The sequence below is a fragment of the Numenius arquata genome, chromosome 3 (genome assembly GCF_964106895.1).
Source record: "Numenius arquata chromosome 3, bNumArq3.hap1.1, whole genome shotgun sequence".
NCBI classification, from domain to species: domain Eukaryota; kingdom Metazoa; phylum Chordata; class Aves; order Charadriiformes; family Scolopacidae; genus Numenius; species Numenius arquata.
Genome location: NC_133578.1, coordinates 5963662 through 5980918, shown reverse-complemented (window position 1 = coordinate 5980918; position 17257 = coordinate 5963662). Strand labels below are relative to the sequence as shown.

The 17257-nt window shown below is 40.8% G+C and overlaps 1 protein-coding gene across 1 annotated transcript in view; it reads right to left on the bottom strand.

Moving 5' to 3' along the window:
- The window catches only part of LRP1B (LDL receptor related protein 1B), a 575621-nt gene that overhangs the window by 355874 nt on the left and 202490 nt on the right, over positions 1-17257 (bottom strand). The window contains exons 4-5 of the mRNA XM_074145610.1: positions 9635-9754; positions 7953-8081 (exon numbers count right to left, since the gene is read on the bottom strand). Of these exons, the coding sequence (XP_074001711.1) occupies positions 7953-8081; positions 9635-9754 (249 nt within the window). The remainder of the gene's footprint in view (positions 1-7952; positions 8082-9634; positions 9755-17257) is intronic.

The window sequence follows — 17257 nt, the reverse complement described above, 5'->3', positions numbered from 1 at the left end:
AGCTGACCAAAGGGATATCGCATACCATATCAAGTCATGCTTAGTGTGTAGAGCTGGGGAAGAAGGATGGAGGGGGGATGTTCAGAGTGATGGTGTTTGTCTTCCCAAGTCACCGTTACGCATGATGGAGCCCAGCTTTTCTGGAGATGGCTGAACACCCACCTGCCCATGGGAAGCAGTGAATGAATTCCTTGTTTTGCTTTCCTTGCGTGCGTGTCTTTTCCTCTACCTATTAAACTGTATTTATCTCAACACATGAGTTTTTTCTCACTTTTACTCTTCTGATTCTCTTCCCCATCTCAACTGGGGCAGTGAGCGAGCAGCTCTGTGGTCCTCATTGCTGGCTGGGGGTACACCGTGACAGTGACACTGCAGTTTCAAGCATACGTGAAAAATATATGTGTTGCCAAGTCAAGAGCTCTCACCCCAATGTAATCGGCTTGTATTCAAAGGAATAAATCAATGTTTAAATGCTGTATTGAAATGTAGTACTCTCAATCAACATTCTACTTAATAAAGTTTTCAAAATTTTACTTTAAGCGATTCCTGCTGTCTAAATGGAGAAAAAATTTTGCATAAATAAAAGGATTTGACAAATAATAATTCATCAGCAAGTCTGATTAAAGAGAAAAAAATGCTTCAGTGAATATGGTGCTCAGTGGTCTCACTCAAATCCACAGAAGTAGCTGTTATATTCTTGGTAGTACCTGCTTTTATTTAAACATCTCTTTTGCTGACTTTTTTTCTTTTTTTTTTGTTACGTAACGAAGTTCTTTGCTATAATGGATCAGCAAGTATTCTTTGTAAAGTGGATTCTGTTTATGCTTTCCCTGTTGTTTCTCATTCCAAAATGTATATTCTACCTTGTAACATGCTTTTTCCCTCCACAGTAAATCCCACACTGACATCTCCAAAACCACCTTCTGTAGTGTTACTTTCCAAGCTTACTGACTGTTCTCATCTGCCTCAAATTCCCTTCCACCGATACATCAGTCATATCCATGCATAAGAATTTTTTTTTTTTTTTTTAATTTCGGAAGATATCTAACAACTGAAGGGATTGAACTTAGTTGTGAAACAACCTCTTGTGGTGTAAGACATGAGTGAAGCTCCTTAGTCTTGCTTTTTCCAAAAAGAGAAGGCAGTTGGGTGATAAGACAAGAGGAAATGGCCTCAAGTTGTGCCAGGGAAGGTGCAGATTGGATATTAGGAAATTTTTTTACACTGAAAGGGTTATTATGCATTGGAATGGGCTCCCCAGGGAAGTGGTTGAGGTACCATCCCTGGAGGTATTCCAAAGATAGGTTGACATAGTGATTAGTGACATGGTTTAGTGATGGCTTTTTATCAGAGTTAGGTTGATGGTTGGGCTAGATGATCTTAAAGGTCCCTTCTAACCCTTCTAAAGGTCCCTCTCATAGGACAATCCTATGATTCTAAGCTTTGGAATTCTTTTCCCATCTAACAGGTCTGTGCTTACCTTCTCCCTCCCCACAAAAGAATCCCACTGCCTGATTCTGGATTCAATCCCAGAAATTCAATTTCTCAACCAGCAGCAGTGCGAAAAATCCTCGATTATTATTTTTGCTCTTATACTTTGTGTTAAGTAACATAATTCCACTGTCTACAATCTATAAAGCCTTCAAGAGGAGGCAGCTACACGGGAGCTGTTTGCAGTTACAAACCCAGAGGCGTTGTTCAATTGTTCGAGGCTGCAGTAGAGAATCACATCCTTTCTCGCACTGTTTTGAACTGCCCCATTGAAAAGTGTAATGAGGATTTAATACCTCACTAAACTCTGGAAAAAAAAGTTGTATATTGGTATTAATATCTAAGACATAAGGGAATTCTGAAAAAGAATTAGTGTCAAAACTCCTGAGCAGCAGTTGTAATCAAACTTGGCTGCAGACAAAGGGATGGTAAGGACCCGTGGCACTGCTAAGAGCTTCTGCTCAGCAGGCACTATTAAACATTAAAAATACACCTGTGTTCTGGCAGAACTTATCCAGAAATTAGATTACTGAGCTTGAAATTATATTTTTTGTGCAGCCCATACATGAAATAATTCAATGGATTGAATCAGTTAATCATGTCTTTTCACAGTAGGGTAGGTAACCTGCTTATTTCAGTGTTGCTCAGATAAAGGCTGATTTCTTAATTACTTATTAAAAAAAAAAAAAAAGAGTAAAACTATTTTAATAATAAAACTATACCAAAAATATTAAAAGTTCCTACAAAAAATACAAAATAAAAAATTAAAGCATCTTACTGTATTGTATAATGCAGATGAAAAACAAAAAAGAGGAAAAAAAATCACATCTCAGAAAAACAGCTTGTCTGTTTCTCAAGAAGAGAATCTACAAAGATTAAAAGTTTAGCGTACAGATCTAGGATGAGTTACAGTGAGCTGACAGCAGCTTTTCAAATAACTGGACACCATGTGTGTCATTTTTTCATGAGTTTTCTTTTTTTTTTTTCTTTTTTTTTTTTTTTTTTCATTTTATAGCAAAGATAAGAAGTGAATAGCTCTCTAATCCAGGAAAGTTTTATGATTCATCCCTCTTGACTAAAATGAAAACCTCTTCCTTTGAATTATGGTTAAGATAGAGTAGTGGAAAAGATGAAAGACTTGCATTTCCCCCCTCCCTGATCTTGTCTAAAATACAGATCAATAAGTGATGTCACAACAAATCAGAAACTACGGTGTTTTGCTCTGCCAACAGTCCTACTTCTCCTCTGGAAGAAAAGCTTCAGAAATGCTGGCAATTTATTTTTTTTTTTCCACTACAATGATATGAAAAGGATAAAACCCAGAATTCAGTGTTTACAAGCAGCTTAAAATCCCTTCTCCTGAGGTATGCATTGTAAATTATGAGTACTTTGCTCTTAGTAACACGTGTATTGTACAGAAGTCCAAAAAAAATCTAGTAGTGTAGAATAAAATAGAGTCCAATTTTACTTTGAAATTAACTGTCAATGTTTATCCACAATATGCCCCACAAATGGGCTGCTTTCTTTCTAAAACCTCCAAACTTAGTTCTGTGAGTTTTTGCAAGAAAACCGTGTTGTGAAATCAATCTAAGAACGATGAATGTTTACTAAATATCAGAAAAAGCTTTTCGCTTTAATCATTATCAGTTTCATCCCGCTTTATCTACATGACAAATGTTTCTTATCGCATGGCATTTCTCTCTCGATAGGCTTCGCAGATAGAAAACACACCAGGAACTTTGGGGAGGAAAGATGAGGGGTTTTTTTCCCCTCAGCTAAAGATTTCCAATTTTCTCATTTTGTTTCCTTCAATATTCTTTTCCTCAAATGCAGGCCTTGCAATACAGGCATACAAACTTGGTAAACAAAGAAGTTCTAAAACTCTCTTCAGCCAAGCTATATTTTGTTTCATTTTCACCTCGGAAGAAGTCATTAACTGCTTCTTTATTCATAAAAGAAAGTGTGGTTAAAAAGTCTGCAAAAAACCCATGGTGTGCCCCCAGCTGTTTTGATACCTATTTTAACATCCTTCCCAAAGGTACCGTGCAGCTAAAAGTTTCCGGCTCCAAAGTTATTTAAATGAGCTGAGGAAAAAAATGCAGAATTTAATGAGGGATAAACCTTACCACCTTCACAGCCAAGCGTTTGGCTGCCTGAAGGGGAAGAAAAAAAATCGCTTCTGTGAACTTCTTTGCTAATTGTTCCATCCCACGTGGGGAAGGATGATTGTGCAAGAGCTGCTGGTGATCTCCAGCGGCCACCGCACCCATTGTATGGGAGCACCCAGCCAAACCGGTTTCAGAGCACAGTAGGTGAGATGCAGGGGGTTGTCATCCGACTCAGCTTCATCTCCGCCTTGCCTTGTCTATGCAGAGATAACTTGGGGGGAGCTGCAAAAACGGCTCAGCCCGGGGTTGTCTCAAGATTGCATCACAATAAGAACCGAAACCGAATGGAGCCTTAACTCCCTTAACAAATAAAATGCCCTGAGTCCCATCCCACCACTAGTCCCATGACTTTGAGTGCTAGACATCACAAAATTGGCAACAGAGACTTGGCCATCGCACCACCAGAGGTAAACATCCCAGATAGTGTAATCCACTCAGGCATAATCCTGCACCCCCACAGAATTAGGAAATATAAACCGCAAGGTTTGAGGAGGAAAATGGGGGTAATCTTCCAACAATACAGCTGGCCTGTAGGAGATTCGTCCCCCCCCTTGTCCAGGACGCTGTACAGGGTAACTTCCCAGGGATTGAGCGACCTTACCTGAGAGAAGGGGTAAGTGATAAAGAAACATACGTATGGTATATGGCATGCTATTAAGATCGTGATTTGTGCACTCTTTTAAGGTATTAATATCTAGCGCGCTTGTGGTTTGTGTTGTTACTTTTTGGGATCACTTGTAGGTTGCAATAGTGTATTCCGTGAATTGATTTTAAATTGCAATAGTGTAATCGCCATTGTACACATAGAACTCGCAATAGTGACGTATTGGACCTGTGAGTGAAGTCCAAATAAATTGTTAATTTGAACCTCTCAGTGAAGTCCTTTTTCCCGTTTCATCACACCCATCCCCTGCACTGGGGCAGGGTTCCTCCAGACCCGTGCTCGCAAACACGTGCCACCTGCTCAGCACCATCTGCAACTGGGGCCTCCACCATGTCCCCCACTTCTCTACTCAGAAACCTCCCACTCAATTTACAGAGTAGAAACTAAGATGTGGCAAAGGGCTGCTGGTTTGGTGTTGCATATCTGGGATCTCAGCGCGGACGGAAATTCATATTCTTAGCGGATCGGCTGTTGGATCCGCTGTTATTAACACTGACAGTTTTACATAATGCCTAACCTGACCTAAACCTCTACTGCTGCTTCTTATCTTTCACAGCTTTTACACACAGAACAGAATATTCCTTAGCTCATTTTCTTTATCTATTTGACAACTACTTCGTCAAATGTAGACAAAGCAGATAGCTTGCCCTTTCCATCCTTATTTTCTTTAGGCTTTTTAAGGAAGAAAAAGTGATAACTCCTGTTATCCCCTTTTTTCCCTTTTTTCCCTTAAGACACCTTTTTTCTTGATTCTGTTCTACTCATCCACATCTGCCTTGTGTGATGCCCCTCACTGGATGTCATATTCCAGCTGAAGAGTTTCCCGTGTTGAGTAAGTAGCATGATTTCTTTGTACATCTTGGAAGCAATAATCCTACTTATACATAGAAGTCATAGAATCATAGACTGGTTTCAGTTGGAAGGGACCTTAAAAATCATCCAGTTCCAAACCTCTCTCCATGGGCAGGGACACCTCCCACTAGAGCAGGTTGCTCAAAACCCCATCCAGCCTGGTCTTGAACCCCTCCAGGGATGGGGCACCCACAGCTTCTCTGGGCAACTTGTGCCAGTGTCTCACTACCCTCAGAGTGAAAAATTTCTTCCTGATATCTAATCTAAATCTCCCCTCTTCTAGTTTGAAGCCATTACCCCTCATCCTGTCATACCAGGGTAGTATCTCTGCCCCTGTGCAATGGGACAACATTGACTCATTTTTGACTTGTGGTTCACTACACGTTTTGAATACTTGTCACCAGTCTATTTGTTCAGGGCCACACTTTGCTTTTGTCCCTGCTTGAAACTTATCCTACAAGGCCGAAACTTGTGAAGAGCAGTTTGTATGATCAGTGAAGCTAAGGAGGGTGAGGAGAGTGACCTGTTGGTACATGGAAACTTCACTGTTTTCCACACTGTAAGACAGGACCAGTGAAGCAACACAAGGTCTTACAAATCACTGCAGCTCTTCCAGAGCTGTGTGATAAAAGCACCTTCATTACTGCACCAGGTGTCTTTTTGACCTCTGTGCTCTACGAAGTATTTGACTGAAATATTCATCACATTGATAATTTAATCCATCATTAATTCACGCAAAAGTTGTGTTTACACACACACAAATAAATGCAATGAGCAACATTCATTTCTTTGCAGCACCATGATCTTGATCTCTGTACTGTCCTGCAGTGACTTCTCTGATTAATGACTAATGATTCCCTTCTGGAAATAACAGAAAAGATGAAAACTACTGTAAAACAGACATGATGAAGTATTACAAAAGACGGATGAGTAGTTCTTCTCTGTGAATCTGATTCATTTCATCAACACCACCAAGATACTGATAGATCACTACAACACTCAATTGTTCCACAGTCTGCTGGATGTAAGAAGGGAAACTCAAAGGCTCAACTCAAACCCTGAAAGCAGCCCTGAGGAAAGGGACTTGGGGGTGCTGATTGACGAGAAGCTGGACATGAGCAGGCAATGTGCTCTCGCAGCCTAGAAGGCCAATCACATCCTGGGCTGCATCAAAAGAAGTGTTGCCAGCAGATCCAGAGAGGTGATTCTGCCACTTTGCTCTGGTGAGACCTCACCTGGAGTACTGTGTTCAGGTCTGGAGCCCTCAGTATAGAAAGGACATGGACCTGATGGAGCGGGTCCAGAGGAGGGCCACCAAAATGATCAGGGGGCTGGAGCACCTCTCCTATGAGGACAGACTGAGGGAGCTGGGGTTGTTTAGCTTGGAGAAAAGGAGGCTCCGGGGAGACCTCATAGCAGCCTTCCAGTACCTGAGGGGGGCCTACAGGAAGGCTGGGGAGGGTCTGTTTACAAAGGCCTGCAGCGACAGGACGAGGGGCAATGGTTTTAAGCTGGAGAAGGGGAGATTTAGATTGGATATTAGGAAAAAATTCTTTACCATGAGGGTGGTGGAACACTGGAACAGGTTGCCCAGGGAGGTGGTTGAGGCCCCTTCCCTTGAGATATTCAAGGTGAAGCTCGACGAGGCCCTGGGAAACCTGATCTAGTTGGGGGTGTCCCTGCTGACTGCAGGGAGGTCGGACTAGATGACCTTTGGAGGTCCCTTCCGGCCTGGACCAATCTATGAATCTATGAATCTATGAAACCCAGTGCTGGCACCACAAGGACTTCCTGATCTAGAATTGCGTTACTGATTTTCATGTAGTGGAGGAAGAAGAAGATCTTTACTTTGTATGGACTTTCTTATCTCATGATACTTTGCTGTGGATTTTTAAAAAAATGTTCAGCTATGTTGTGTGAATCAATACAAGACTTGGTACAAGCAGTAAAAAGCTCTGTAACTCTTACTAGTGCTCAAGTCAGAACAGATTTAGCAATGCTCTTTACATGAGGAAGCCTCAAAAAAACCAGAAGACCTTCCTACTTTCTGGTAGGAAAAGTACTACAAAAAGGAAGACTCAAAGCATATATAACAAACACGGCTTTATATTTGGGTGTTGATTCATTGTGGATGTAGAATAATTGCCTAAGGAACTTTTGGGGTTTCTTTTAATATAAAAGCATTGTTAATTCAATATGCTGAGTAAGAAAATAGTGTGTACAATACCGCTTCATTAAACACAATTCACTAATTTCCTCAAATATCCAATTTACTATTACTAATGAAAACATGCACTAAGTAACAAAAAGCCTGGTTTGAATATGTATATAATGAAATTCACCTCTTGGGATATTGCAAGGACAAAGCAATCTCATGTCTTTTTTTATCCTATGGCTACAATTACCTCACAATCATTTCCTCTGCCTTCCCACTACCTCCGTTGTCTTCCCAGAGTAAATAGCCTATTTTGTTTGTGTGAGGAAAATCTTTGATTTATTTATGAACAGGGAAACTGGGAACTGTTCTCATCTTGGCTGAATTATTTCACTTTAATTAATAATAACAACCATATAATAACTTCTAATATTTCCCTTGGAGTATCGTTGTAATATGTGAAAAGTTGTTCTGCGGTTGTTGTGTGGCTCTTTGTAGCACAGTGAAGGAAAGACAACCTCTCCTGTGCTCATCTCTCTCTCTCTTTTCATATCCATCCTCTAGATCGGACCAAAACACAAAATATTATACCAAAATAAGGTAAGAAGATGTTAAAACTTACCATTTTTGGCCTTGCAGGATTTGTTATCAGGCTGAAGGACATAACCCTCAACACAGCTGCAAGCGAATGATCCATCTGTATTTATACATGTCTGGCTACAGCTTCCATACATGTTGCATTCATTCAAATCTAAAGGGACATTAATTAGATCTTGTTTAAGGATTAGGAAAAAAAAAATAAAAAAGAAATTCAACAATAAATCAGAATTCTACCAGAAAAGTTTAAGTCATTAAGTCATTATCATACAACACTTTATGTTTTCCTTTTCTCAAGCCATGACCTTATCACAGATGTTGCCTGTTGAAATTACTCCAGTAATCAAACAGGAAGCCGGGAGTTTTCAAGTTTAATAGCTATTAAATTTGAAAGATGAAACATTTGTTCAAGTAGTACCCGATGTCTACAGCATGTTAGGGAGACATTTGGGTCCTTGTTAGTACTAGAGACCACTGGTTATCGGGGGTGATGAATGAAGCAACGTTTCAAGACAGGAAATAATTGATTATCCTTCTCAACCTATTTATGCTGGCAATGTCTTATAGTTCCTTAAATGAACTGTCACAACTTCTACATTAAACCATCATCCAATACATCAAAACCTATATATTTCTCTAATAAATATAAAGAACAATTTTCTCAACTAGGGTATATAGGCATAATACCATAAGATCAAGATATGCTATTTAACAGTGGTTGAGGGTTTAAGTAACAAATTGACATTTTTAAAAACCACTGTTGAAATTATTTCCTTAGATATATTTTCAATCAGAAAACATGACAGACACAGAGCCAAAGAACGTATAATAAATTATATTTATGTAGAATCTGGCTTAGCACTATTACTTGGAGAGAGGAGTGATTGGTAGTGAGCCCATACATAAGGCAACACAACTCCAACCTGCTTATAAAAAGAGAAAAAATAAAACAAGAAACAAATACCTGGATAGAGAATTAAGAAGTCATATATTTCAGAAATGGAAAAGAACAGCAATTTCACTCTACAATTAATTATGCCAAAATAACATTCCCAGCTAAGTTGTATGACCTGGGAGTGTTCATTTATCAAATTCTAATCTAGGTGTGACTTTATGGGCATGAGGCGAAATGCTACAAGTTTTCCAGGGTCTCCTGGTAGTGAGGTCTGGAGAGTGGCTCGCACAAATGAGCTTTAAGCTTGTCTGAGCAGTGGGAAATGCTCCCCACCTCCTCCGGTCTGGCTAGGGATGCCTTCCTCCCAGTAACTTCAGAAGAGCTACCAGCGGGGCATCAAAGAGGAGGCCCTAACTCTCATTTTGGAGGGGGACTCTTTCCCCCTGCCTGCCCCACAAGCCCATGCCCATCCCTGAGGAACGCCTTTGAGATGGCCAAGGAATTCTTTACTGTGAGGGTGGTGAGACACTGGAACAGGTTGCCCAGGGAAGCTGTGGATGCCCCATCCCTGGAGGTGTTCAAGGCCAGGCTGGATGGGGCTTTGAGCAACCTGCTCTAGTGGGAGGTGTCCCTGCCCATGGCAGGGGGGTTGGAACTGGATGATTTTTAAGGTCCCTTCCAACTCTTAACCATTCTATGATTCTACGAAGCAGCTATGCTCACCAGCCCAACCCCAGCTCTCTGCCCCCGACAGCCCTCAGGGAACCATGAGGATAGCCAGGTGTTAATGTTACAGCCTGTTTCGTGCTTACCTGTGCAGCTCCTTCCATCGCTGCTCGTTTCATACCCATCTCCACAGTAACACCTGGTGCCATTCCTGGTAATGGCACATTTGTACTGGCAATTCATCTGTTGGCATTTGGGTAGCAATTCTGTAAATAAAATTAATTAGAGCAAAATGTTACTAAATATTTGTATTATTCCTAAATTGCAAGCTTTAGAAACTTTTATATATATGTAAGTGCACTCTCCAGAAGGGAACACCACCACCATTTATGTTACCTGGTTTTGGAAATATACTTATGACACATAATACATTGCAAAATGCTTGCTTTGAAAACTGCATTTCAGCAAGTTAATAAAGTGAAATCAGCATTTTATTTCTATCAAAAGTTGTTCACAAGTTTATTACTGAGGTGTACTGTTGCTCTGCTTAGGCATCCATTTTTTGCACATCAGTCATTTTCAGTCAAAGCAATGATTTGGAAAAAAAAAACCACAAAAACAAACCACCCCCCCTCAGCTCAAACAGTTAGATTATAGTTACAAAAACCAGCCAAGGTTATAAGAAAGGTTTAAACATCTATGTCTTTCCTATTCCTCATATCAATTGATTTTCTATCTTTTCAAAGCTTGTTTTGATTTACTGATGCACATATCACCTTCACAGCAATCAATGGGAACACATTCTGGTTCAATAATTTAACGGTGGACATGTAATGCTGGATAAACAGTGGACATTATGTCATTACTGCTGAAGCCCTTCATAGGATCTACTGCTTAAATACATACCATCAGCACAAGGCGTGATGTTAACAACCAGAGGAAATGCTGTAGAAATATAGACTGTATTGATTTCCAGCATGAAACAGCATGAAAACAAACCAAAAGTCCTCAAACGCTTCTCGGCCCCACGATGTATGATGCGTATCGATAATTTTGCTGATCAAAAAAATAGTATTTTAATGAGCAACAACATTTTTTCCTCCAGGAAAATAAGAACAGGATTGAGGAAAACAGCTTAAAGTGTTGATTTGGAGATATTTTTCAGACCTATATGCAGATTGATCAGAAAATAACCTGCAAATGGACAGAGAAAGGTTCTGTTCCAGGGCTGGCTGAAAGTAACAGGGTATGTCCTAACAAAAAAGAGAAATCTGTATTTTAATATGTGGGCAGTTTTAATCCCTCTGATCATTATTCATCAGGTTCTACTTGGGAGTAGAATGAAAATGAACATGAAGAAGAGTCTGCACCAGCATCTGAGCCCTGGAGCTCCCATTCTGGAACTTCTGCCTGTGTCAAAATAAAGCTGAAATTATGGGAGAAAAGTGGATGTGGCTGGCACTCAAACTTACTACTTACTATAATGCAAATATTCTAGAAACAGAGAGGCTTCACACAATTACCACAGCGCATTCCCTGGAATTCTGTAATCCACGCAATCCACAGACTGACTAGAGGCTGGAAAACCCCCTACTCTAAATCTGCCCATTTTCCAAGTGGTTTGTGGGTTATTCCTCTGCCTTTTTGTGCCCTTGTGAATAGGACGAGAATACGTTTGTTGGCCGTAGCTTGCTTTGTAGGGTTTTTTCCCCAGTCCAGTCCTTAAATCTATTATACTTTTCCAAGAACAAGTCTCTTTGCAGAATGTAAACCAGGAAAATTCCCTAAAGGTACCCTAAAACGGGGCTGTGCGCCGAGGTGCGGAGCTGGGACCCAGGCTGATCAGGTGGTATCTGCTTATTTATTTAATATTTCTATCTGAACAAAATCAACATATACATTTCAGTTGCTAAGCAAACATGGATCAACCATCCTTTACAACCTATAATTTTCTTCCTCAAATATTTGCCTGGTGCTGCACAGCCAGGAGCTTCCACCAGATGATGAGTATTTGACTCACAACTGAGACTTGGCTCTTTTGCCCTCTTTCTATAACGGATGCAGTCAGCCAGAAGCTCAAACCAGAACAGTGGGACCCCCACACAGCCAGCAAAAGCTGCTGGAGAACAGCAACAATAAATTGGCAAGTGGGATCCATTAAGGGAAAATGAATAAATTAATAAAAACAGTCTATCTGTTCTCATTTTTCACAAAACCTGTCATTTCATTGATTTTAAATCATTGCACTATCATGTGGGTGGCTTTTAACAACCAAAAGGGTTGCATTTTCCTTACAGTCAGCATAACTGAAGTGCTGTGGATAGTCCATTTCTGCCAAAAATACTTCTTGTCACACATCTCAACCCTCATTCTTTCCGCCCTTCTTTATTTTTCACGCTGTCTCTCACAACTTCGTTGGTGTCCTCATCCCACCTGCCTTTGAGAAAGGGCTTCTCTGAGGAGATATTCTACTAATATTTCCTTCTCTTGTGCAAGTCCTTATAGAATCATAAAACCATAGAATGGTTAGAGTTGGAAGGGACCTTAAAGATCATCGAGTTCAAATCACTTTCTTGTGAATATTGATCAATTAATGAATTAATTTCATTTTTTTCTCAAAATACATTTTTTATCCTCCACTGGATCATGGAAAAACAAAATTTCCCCTCTCATTTTACCCAGATATGCAAAGAAGCAATCTATCGCTTGCCTCAAATTTTAGACTAAAATTACTTTTACCAGTTTCCCTGGGGGACTGGTGGCCAGTTGGGAATTCTTCAAACACACCAGGCTTTCCCACAAATCCGTTGAAGAAGCTCTGTTGACCACCATACCTTTCTGCCTTCAGACTAACAATTTTCCCTCTCGACACTAAATTACCCATCAGATTATTACAACACTAGTTTGCCTCTGTTCTGCCTCTGCAGCTCCAGGGAAGAGCTTTCTTATTGCCCGGGTGAGAGCCACCTTCCTGCCCCAGAACGTTTTTGCTCTGTTGCTGATCTGCTAAAGCTGCCAAGGGAATCCGCAAGCGGGAAAGCACAAAATACTGCAACAACTTCAAGGGTAAGCAAATATATCCTCTGTTTTACTAGTTCTTTTGTTTTCTTCATTTTAAGTAACTGATCCTGGAAAACCTTTGGGGAAAAAATGGAGTTTACTTGCCTCTGGAAATGAAGTATTGAAGGACATGCTATGGAAGACAGCGTATATATTTATGGTTTGGTCAGATTTGTAACAGCCTTCTTGGGAAGAGGTGAGGAGGCAAAGAAAAATCATGAAGCAGTGAACACTGATATTTGCAATGCTCCAGATAGGAAATTTAAAGAGAGAAAAGCCAGGGAGCCTCATTTCTTGCCTTTCCTACCTTGCTTTCAGATCAGAGTAAAATTCTGCACCCACTTTGGTCTCCCTTTCTCAGTGTGAATTGGTTTACAAAGTACACAGGCAGTGAAGAATGAGCATCACTGAGCTCTCCACTTTTGTCACAGCTCAGAATTTGTCAAAGCATGGTATTTCTGTTGCAAGATTTAAAGGAAGAAGCTGCACTGAGGGAAAGCAAAAGGACAGAGCTTTATAGCTCGCAAGGAGACCCACAATTCAGGACATGGAGCTGCAGAGCAAGGCATGAGACTTGCAGAAATACTGGGTAGCAGAAGTCATTGTCAGTGCCTTTAGGATGATCTATTTTCTCCAAGTCCAGGGAGTACTGACAATTCATCCAGCTCTGATTTAGGTCATTTTGTTCAGTGTTTTCTGTCTGCCACAGCAGACATGAAGGGCAGCATTTTTTTTCTTCCCTACATCCCCATGAACCAGACTCTCTAAAGTTGTGCTCCAGCTCTACCACAAAAGCCACCCAGCTTTCTCAAAGCCACCCACGTCAATCTTCCGCTTCCCGACTTCCACATTCCTCTAACTCCCAGGTATCTAGTCCCATGGGAGAGCAGTCAATCAGTCAAAGATGCTGCTGATCTCATCTCCCCTAAAGTGATATACCTTTGACAATGACTCAGAGGAGCTGTAAGCTTCTTGGACAAACTGCTCCCTCAGGACTTCATAGTCATAAAATCCTGGCTTCATTTATTCCTTCTGTGTTCAAGGAAACACACTGCTTATCATAGTTCATCCAAGATGAATGATATAAGGAACTATCATAGCTTGAATAGTGTTTTAATGAAAGGATTAACAAACTGATCTGACTCTCCTTTTTGTCAGTTCCTCCTGAGCTGACATGAGGTTCACAATTGGTTCACACCAGGTTCTCAAGCTTAGATGTTTTGGCTGTTTCATTTTACAAGAAAAGCAGTTCAGTTGCAGTTTCTTAATACTGCAAACTTTTTTGGCTCTTGGGGATTGTTCAGCAATAGAGTGGATTTACAAAGATACCTCGGTTAGCTTTGCCTTTCCTGAGAGGATGAAAGAGGACTAGATTCACACCCAGTGAAATGCATTTAGATGCCGATTCACACCCAGCAAAACACATTTAGATGCTTTTATTTTTGAGCCACTTGGATAATAATAAGGCCTTCTGGCTGTAGTGGGTTCCCAATTATGTTTCCTAAGTGCATCTATAATATATAAATCCTGTACTGCTCTTTTTGCAATGACAATATATACCAGGGAGTATAGACAACATTACAGTACTCCGTAAATTAACATTTACCGATTACACTACGTTGATAACCATCAATGATACAGAGCTGGAGGAAGCAAAAGAAATTGGCTGAAGTTTAATAGTTCAAAGTGCCAGATAATATGCTTAGGGAATAAAAGCAGAGCTTCGGCTGTCAGTTTGGGATTTCACAATTTGAAACAACAAAGGATCCTTGTCAGAGCTCATCAGGGAATGGCTATGAGCTACCAGTGCAACATTGCCTGGGAAAAAGGGAAAGGCATCACTGAGAGCATTGGGATATGTATTTCCCATGGAGAAAGTGTTGATATGAAGGCCCAGGATGCTCATGAGTCCTTTTCTTCCAGGGTGCAGCTGTCTGTGGCTGTGCCAACCCCAATGGATACCCGGAGAATCGACTCAGATTTGAGCAGGATCAGAGAACGGCCTTAGGGATTAGCAGGGGAACGGAGAGCTACAATCTGAGGGGAGACTGCAACTTTTTATGTTGATTAGTGCCAGGAGATGAAAACGAAGAGGAATTACGACTGCTATCTATGAATATATCAGAGGATCAACAGTGGGGAAAGAGACAATTTAAGCTAAAGGGCTATTGGCAGAAGTACAAATGAGTATAAATTGCCCATTAATAAATTCTGGCTGAAAATGAGAAGGTTCTTAGCTATTACCGTAATCAGGTTCTGGAACTCCCCTTTGAATGGGAACAGCAGGGACAGAAAATAAATAAATGCTTTTGACATGGATCATGATAGATTCATGAAAGACAGCATATGGAAAGGCCCCTGAAATACCAGAAACTGTGTTTTGTGACCCAGGAGGTTCCTTCTACTACTATATTCCTCAAGCAATGCACTATCTTATGCTAAAACATCATTTTTCATTATGGAACCAAGATTAATCCTTTTTTCCTTGTCTCTGGTGCATACCCAGAGGAAAACTTAGGGGAGCTTGTTACTGCATTAGTGTTCTAATTGCACTCCATACATATTCTTATTTCTCTTAAATATTTGTATTCTTTTTGGCAGCTTTGAGCTTCATGAATTTACTTGATATTATCAGTGTGTTATTCGGTTTTTGTGATTCAATATTCATACACTGACGTCTAGACTATTCTTATCACACATATGCTGTAAGCCTTATTTTTCTTTTCTAGTTCATTTTCTGAGTTTTTGAAGTACAATTCTTTTACAGATTAGACTCTTTCATGTAATCTACCCTAAGTTTTTTGTTTGCTTGTTATTGTTGATTTTATATGCACAATATAAAGCTCTACGGTTTGCTTCTCTGACAGAAAAGGGTAGCTTGATTGATAGAACTCAATTGCTGGTTTGAAATAATGCAGCATGTTTTTATCTTACATTTGTTGGTCATTTTATTAGTTTTGACTATCGTACCATTAAAAAAAAAAATTACAAAAAAGTAATCATCTTTGTCACACACCTCAACCCATAACTCTCTTACGGTAGATGTGCCACTGACAAAGAGATATGGAAATCAAAGATCAGATTCATAACCTTCTACTCCCACTATGGGTGACCTCAGTCCAAGTTTAGCAGAGAAGCAGGAGGAGTCAAATTATAAAAAAAAACAACCCAGGCAATATATGGCAGATGTGCCCCATTAGACTCAAATACTAGAGAGAGAAGGGGAACAACACCTTAGGCTAGAAAAAAGATTCCCGTTTGCCCCTGGACACGTGCTCAGGTGAAAATTTCCTCCACCTTTTTTGTGTTTCCCATGGCCACCGCAGGTCAAGCTGCAGCATCTGCGTCTAGGCACCATGTGGGTCACTGCTGCTTCCCAACTCACAGTCAGGAGACTTGGGAAAACACAGGATTAAAGTTGTTTTTTTTTCCTAGTTGCCAAAATAAAAGAAAAATTAGCTAAAAGTTAGATGCCTTAAAACCTGAGATATTTACAGTTCGGGTCTGCAAGCCAGGCTGCAGCTGCCTGGCCCCAGAGATCCATTAGGCAGTACGGGATTTCTATATAATCACAGAGAAGGTAACAATCACCCAGGATGACAACTGGAAACCCTGCTTCCTGAACTGCCTACAGCAAGCTAAAGCCAATTATAAGTCCTGGGTATAACTGCAATCCTTTTCCTTCATAGAGCTTAGATGTCTAAGCCTGGTCTGCTGGTAGGTAACTCCATTTGCTTAAACTCCAGAGTGCAAAATCTCTTCCTAAGGCCAGAGTGTTACCATAATACATCCAGGACATAAGCAGAGAAATGATGCTTGAGAATGGTGCTTCGTCCTGGGTACCAGGCTGCTCCTGAGTTTTCTTCCATAAAATAGTTACTGGACAAAACATGTTAATGTATTGCTGTATTTCCACCCTTTGCCACTACTATAATCATCAGGCAAGAGAGTCATACTCTAATGTGCATTCTCTGAGCCTATAAAACTCCCTTTTTCCTAACAGTATGGATTCCACATGAGAACACCGTATACTGCATAAGACAAAGTGGCTGGTGCGTCCCTGGGGAAATGCTGATAGGGTGTGAGGTGTGAATACAGAATCACAGAATCACAGGATAGTCAGGGTTGGAAGGGATCTCTGGAGATCATCTGGTCCAACCCCCCGGCCAGAGCAGGTCAACATACAGCAGGTTGCACAGGATGGCATCCGGGTGGGTTTTGAACGTGTCCAGAGACGGAGACTCCACCACCTCTCTGGGCAGCCCATTCCAGAGTTCTGCCACCCTCAAAGTAAAGAAGTTCCTCTTCATGTTTAGATGGAACTTCCTATGTTCAAGTTTGCGCCTGTTACCTCTTGTCTTGTTACTGGGCACCACTGAAAAAAGACTGGCCCCATCAGGGCCCTGAGGCTGAAGGCCAGCCTGGGTAATCCTGGGTCCCACCTCCTAAGCCAGTGCTATAAAGACAAAGCTGTCATGTAAAAGCTGAGCACCAGCTTTTGTCATATTAGTTATCATTTATAGGAAAAATTCATCTTAACTATACTGTATCAGAGCTCAACCCCCATCAGTAGGTGCCTCCACTTTGGGAACCTTGGTCCATAACACCAAGTGATGGAGAAAGTTGTACTTGAAACAGGGGAGGTGTCTGCTCAAGGTAAGCACAGCTGAGCACGGTGGCACACAGATCGTACTTCATAAATTCTACCT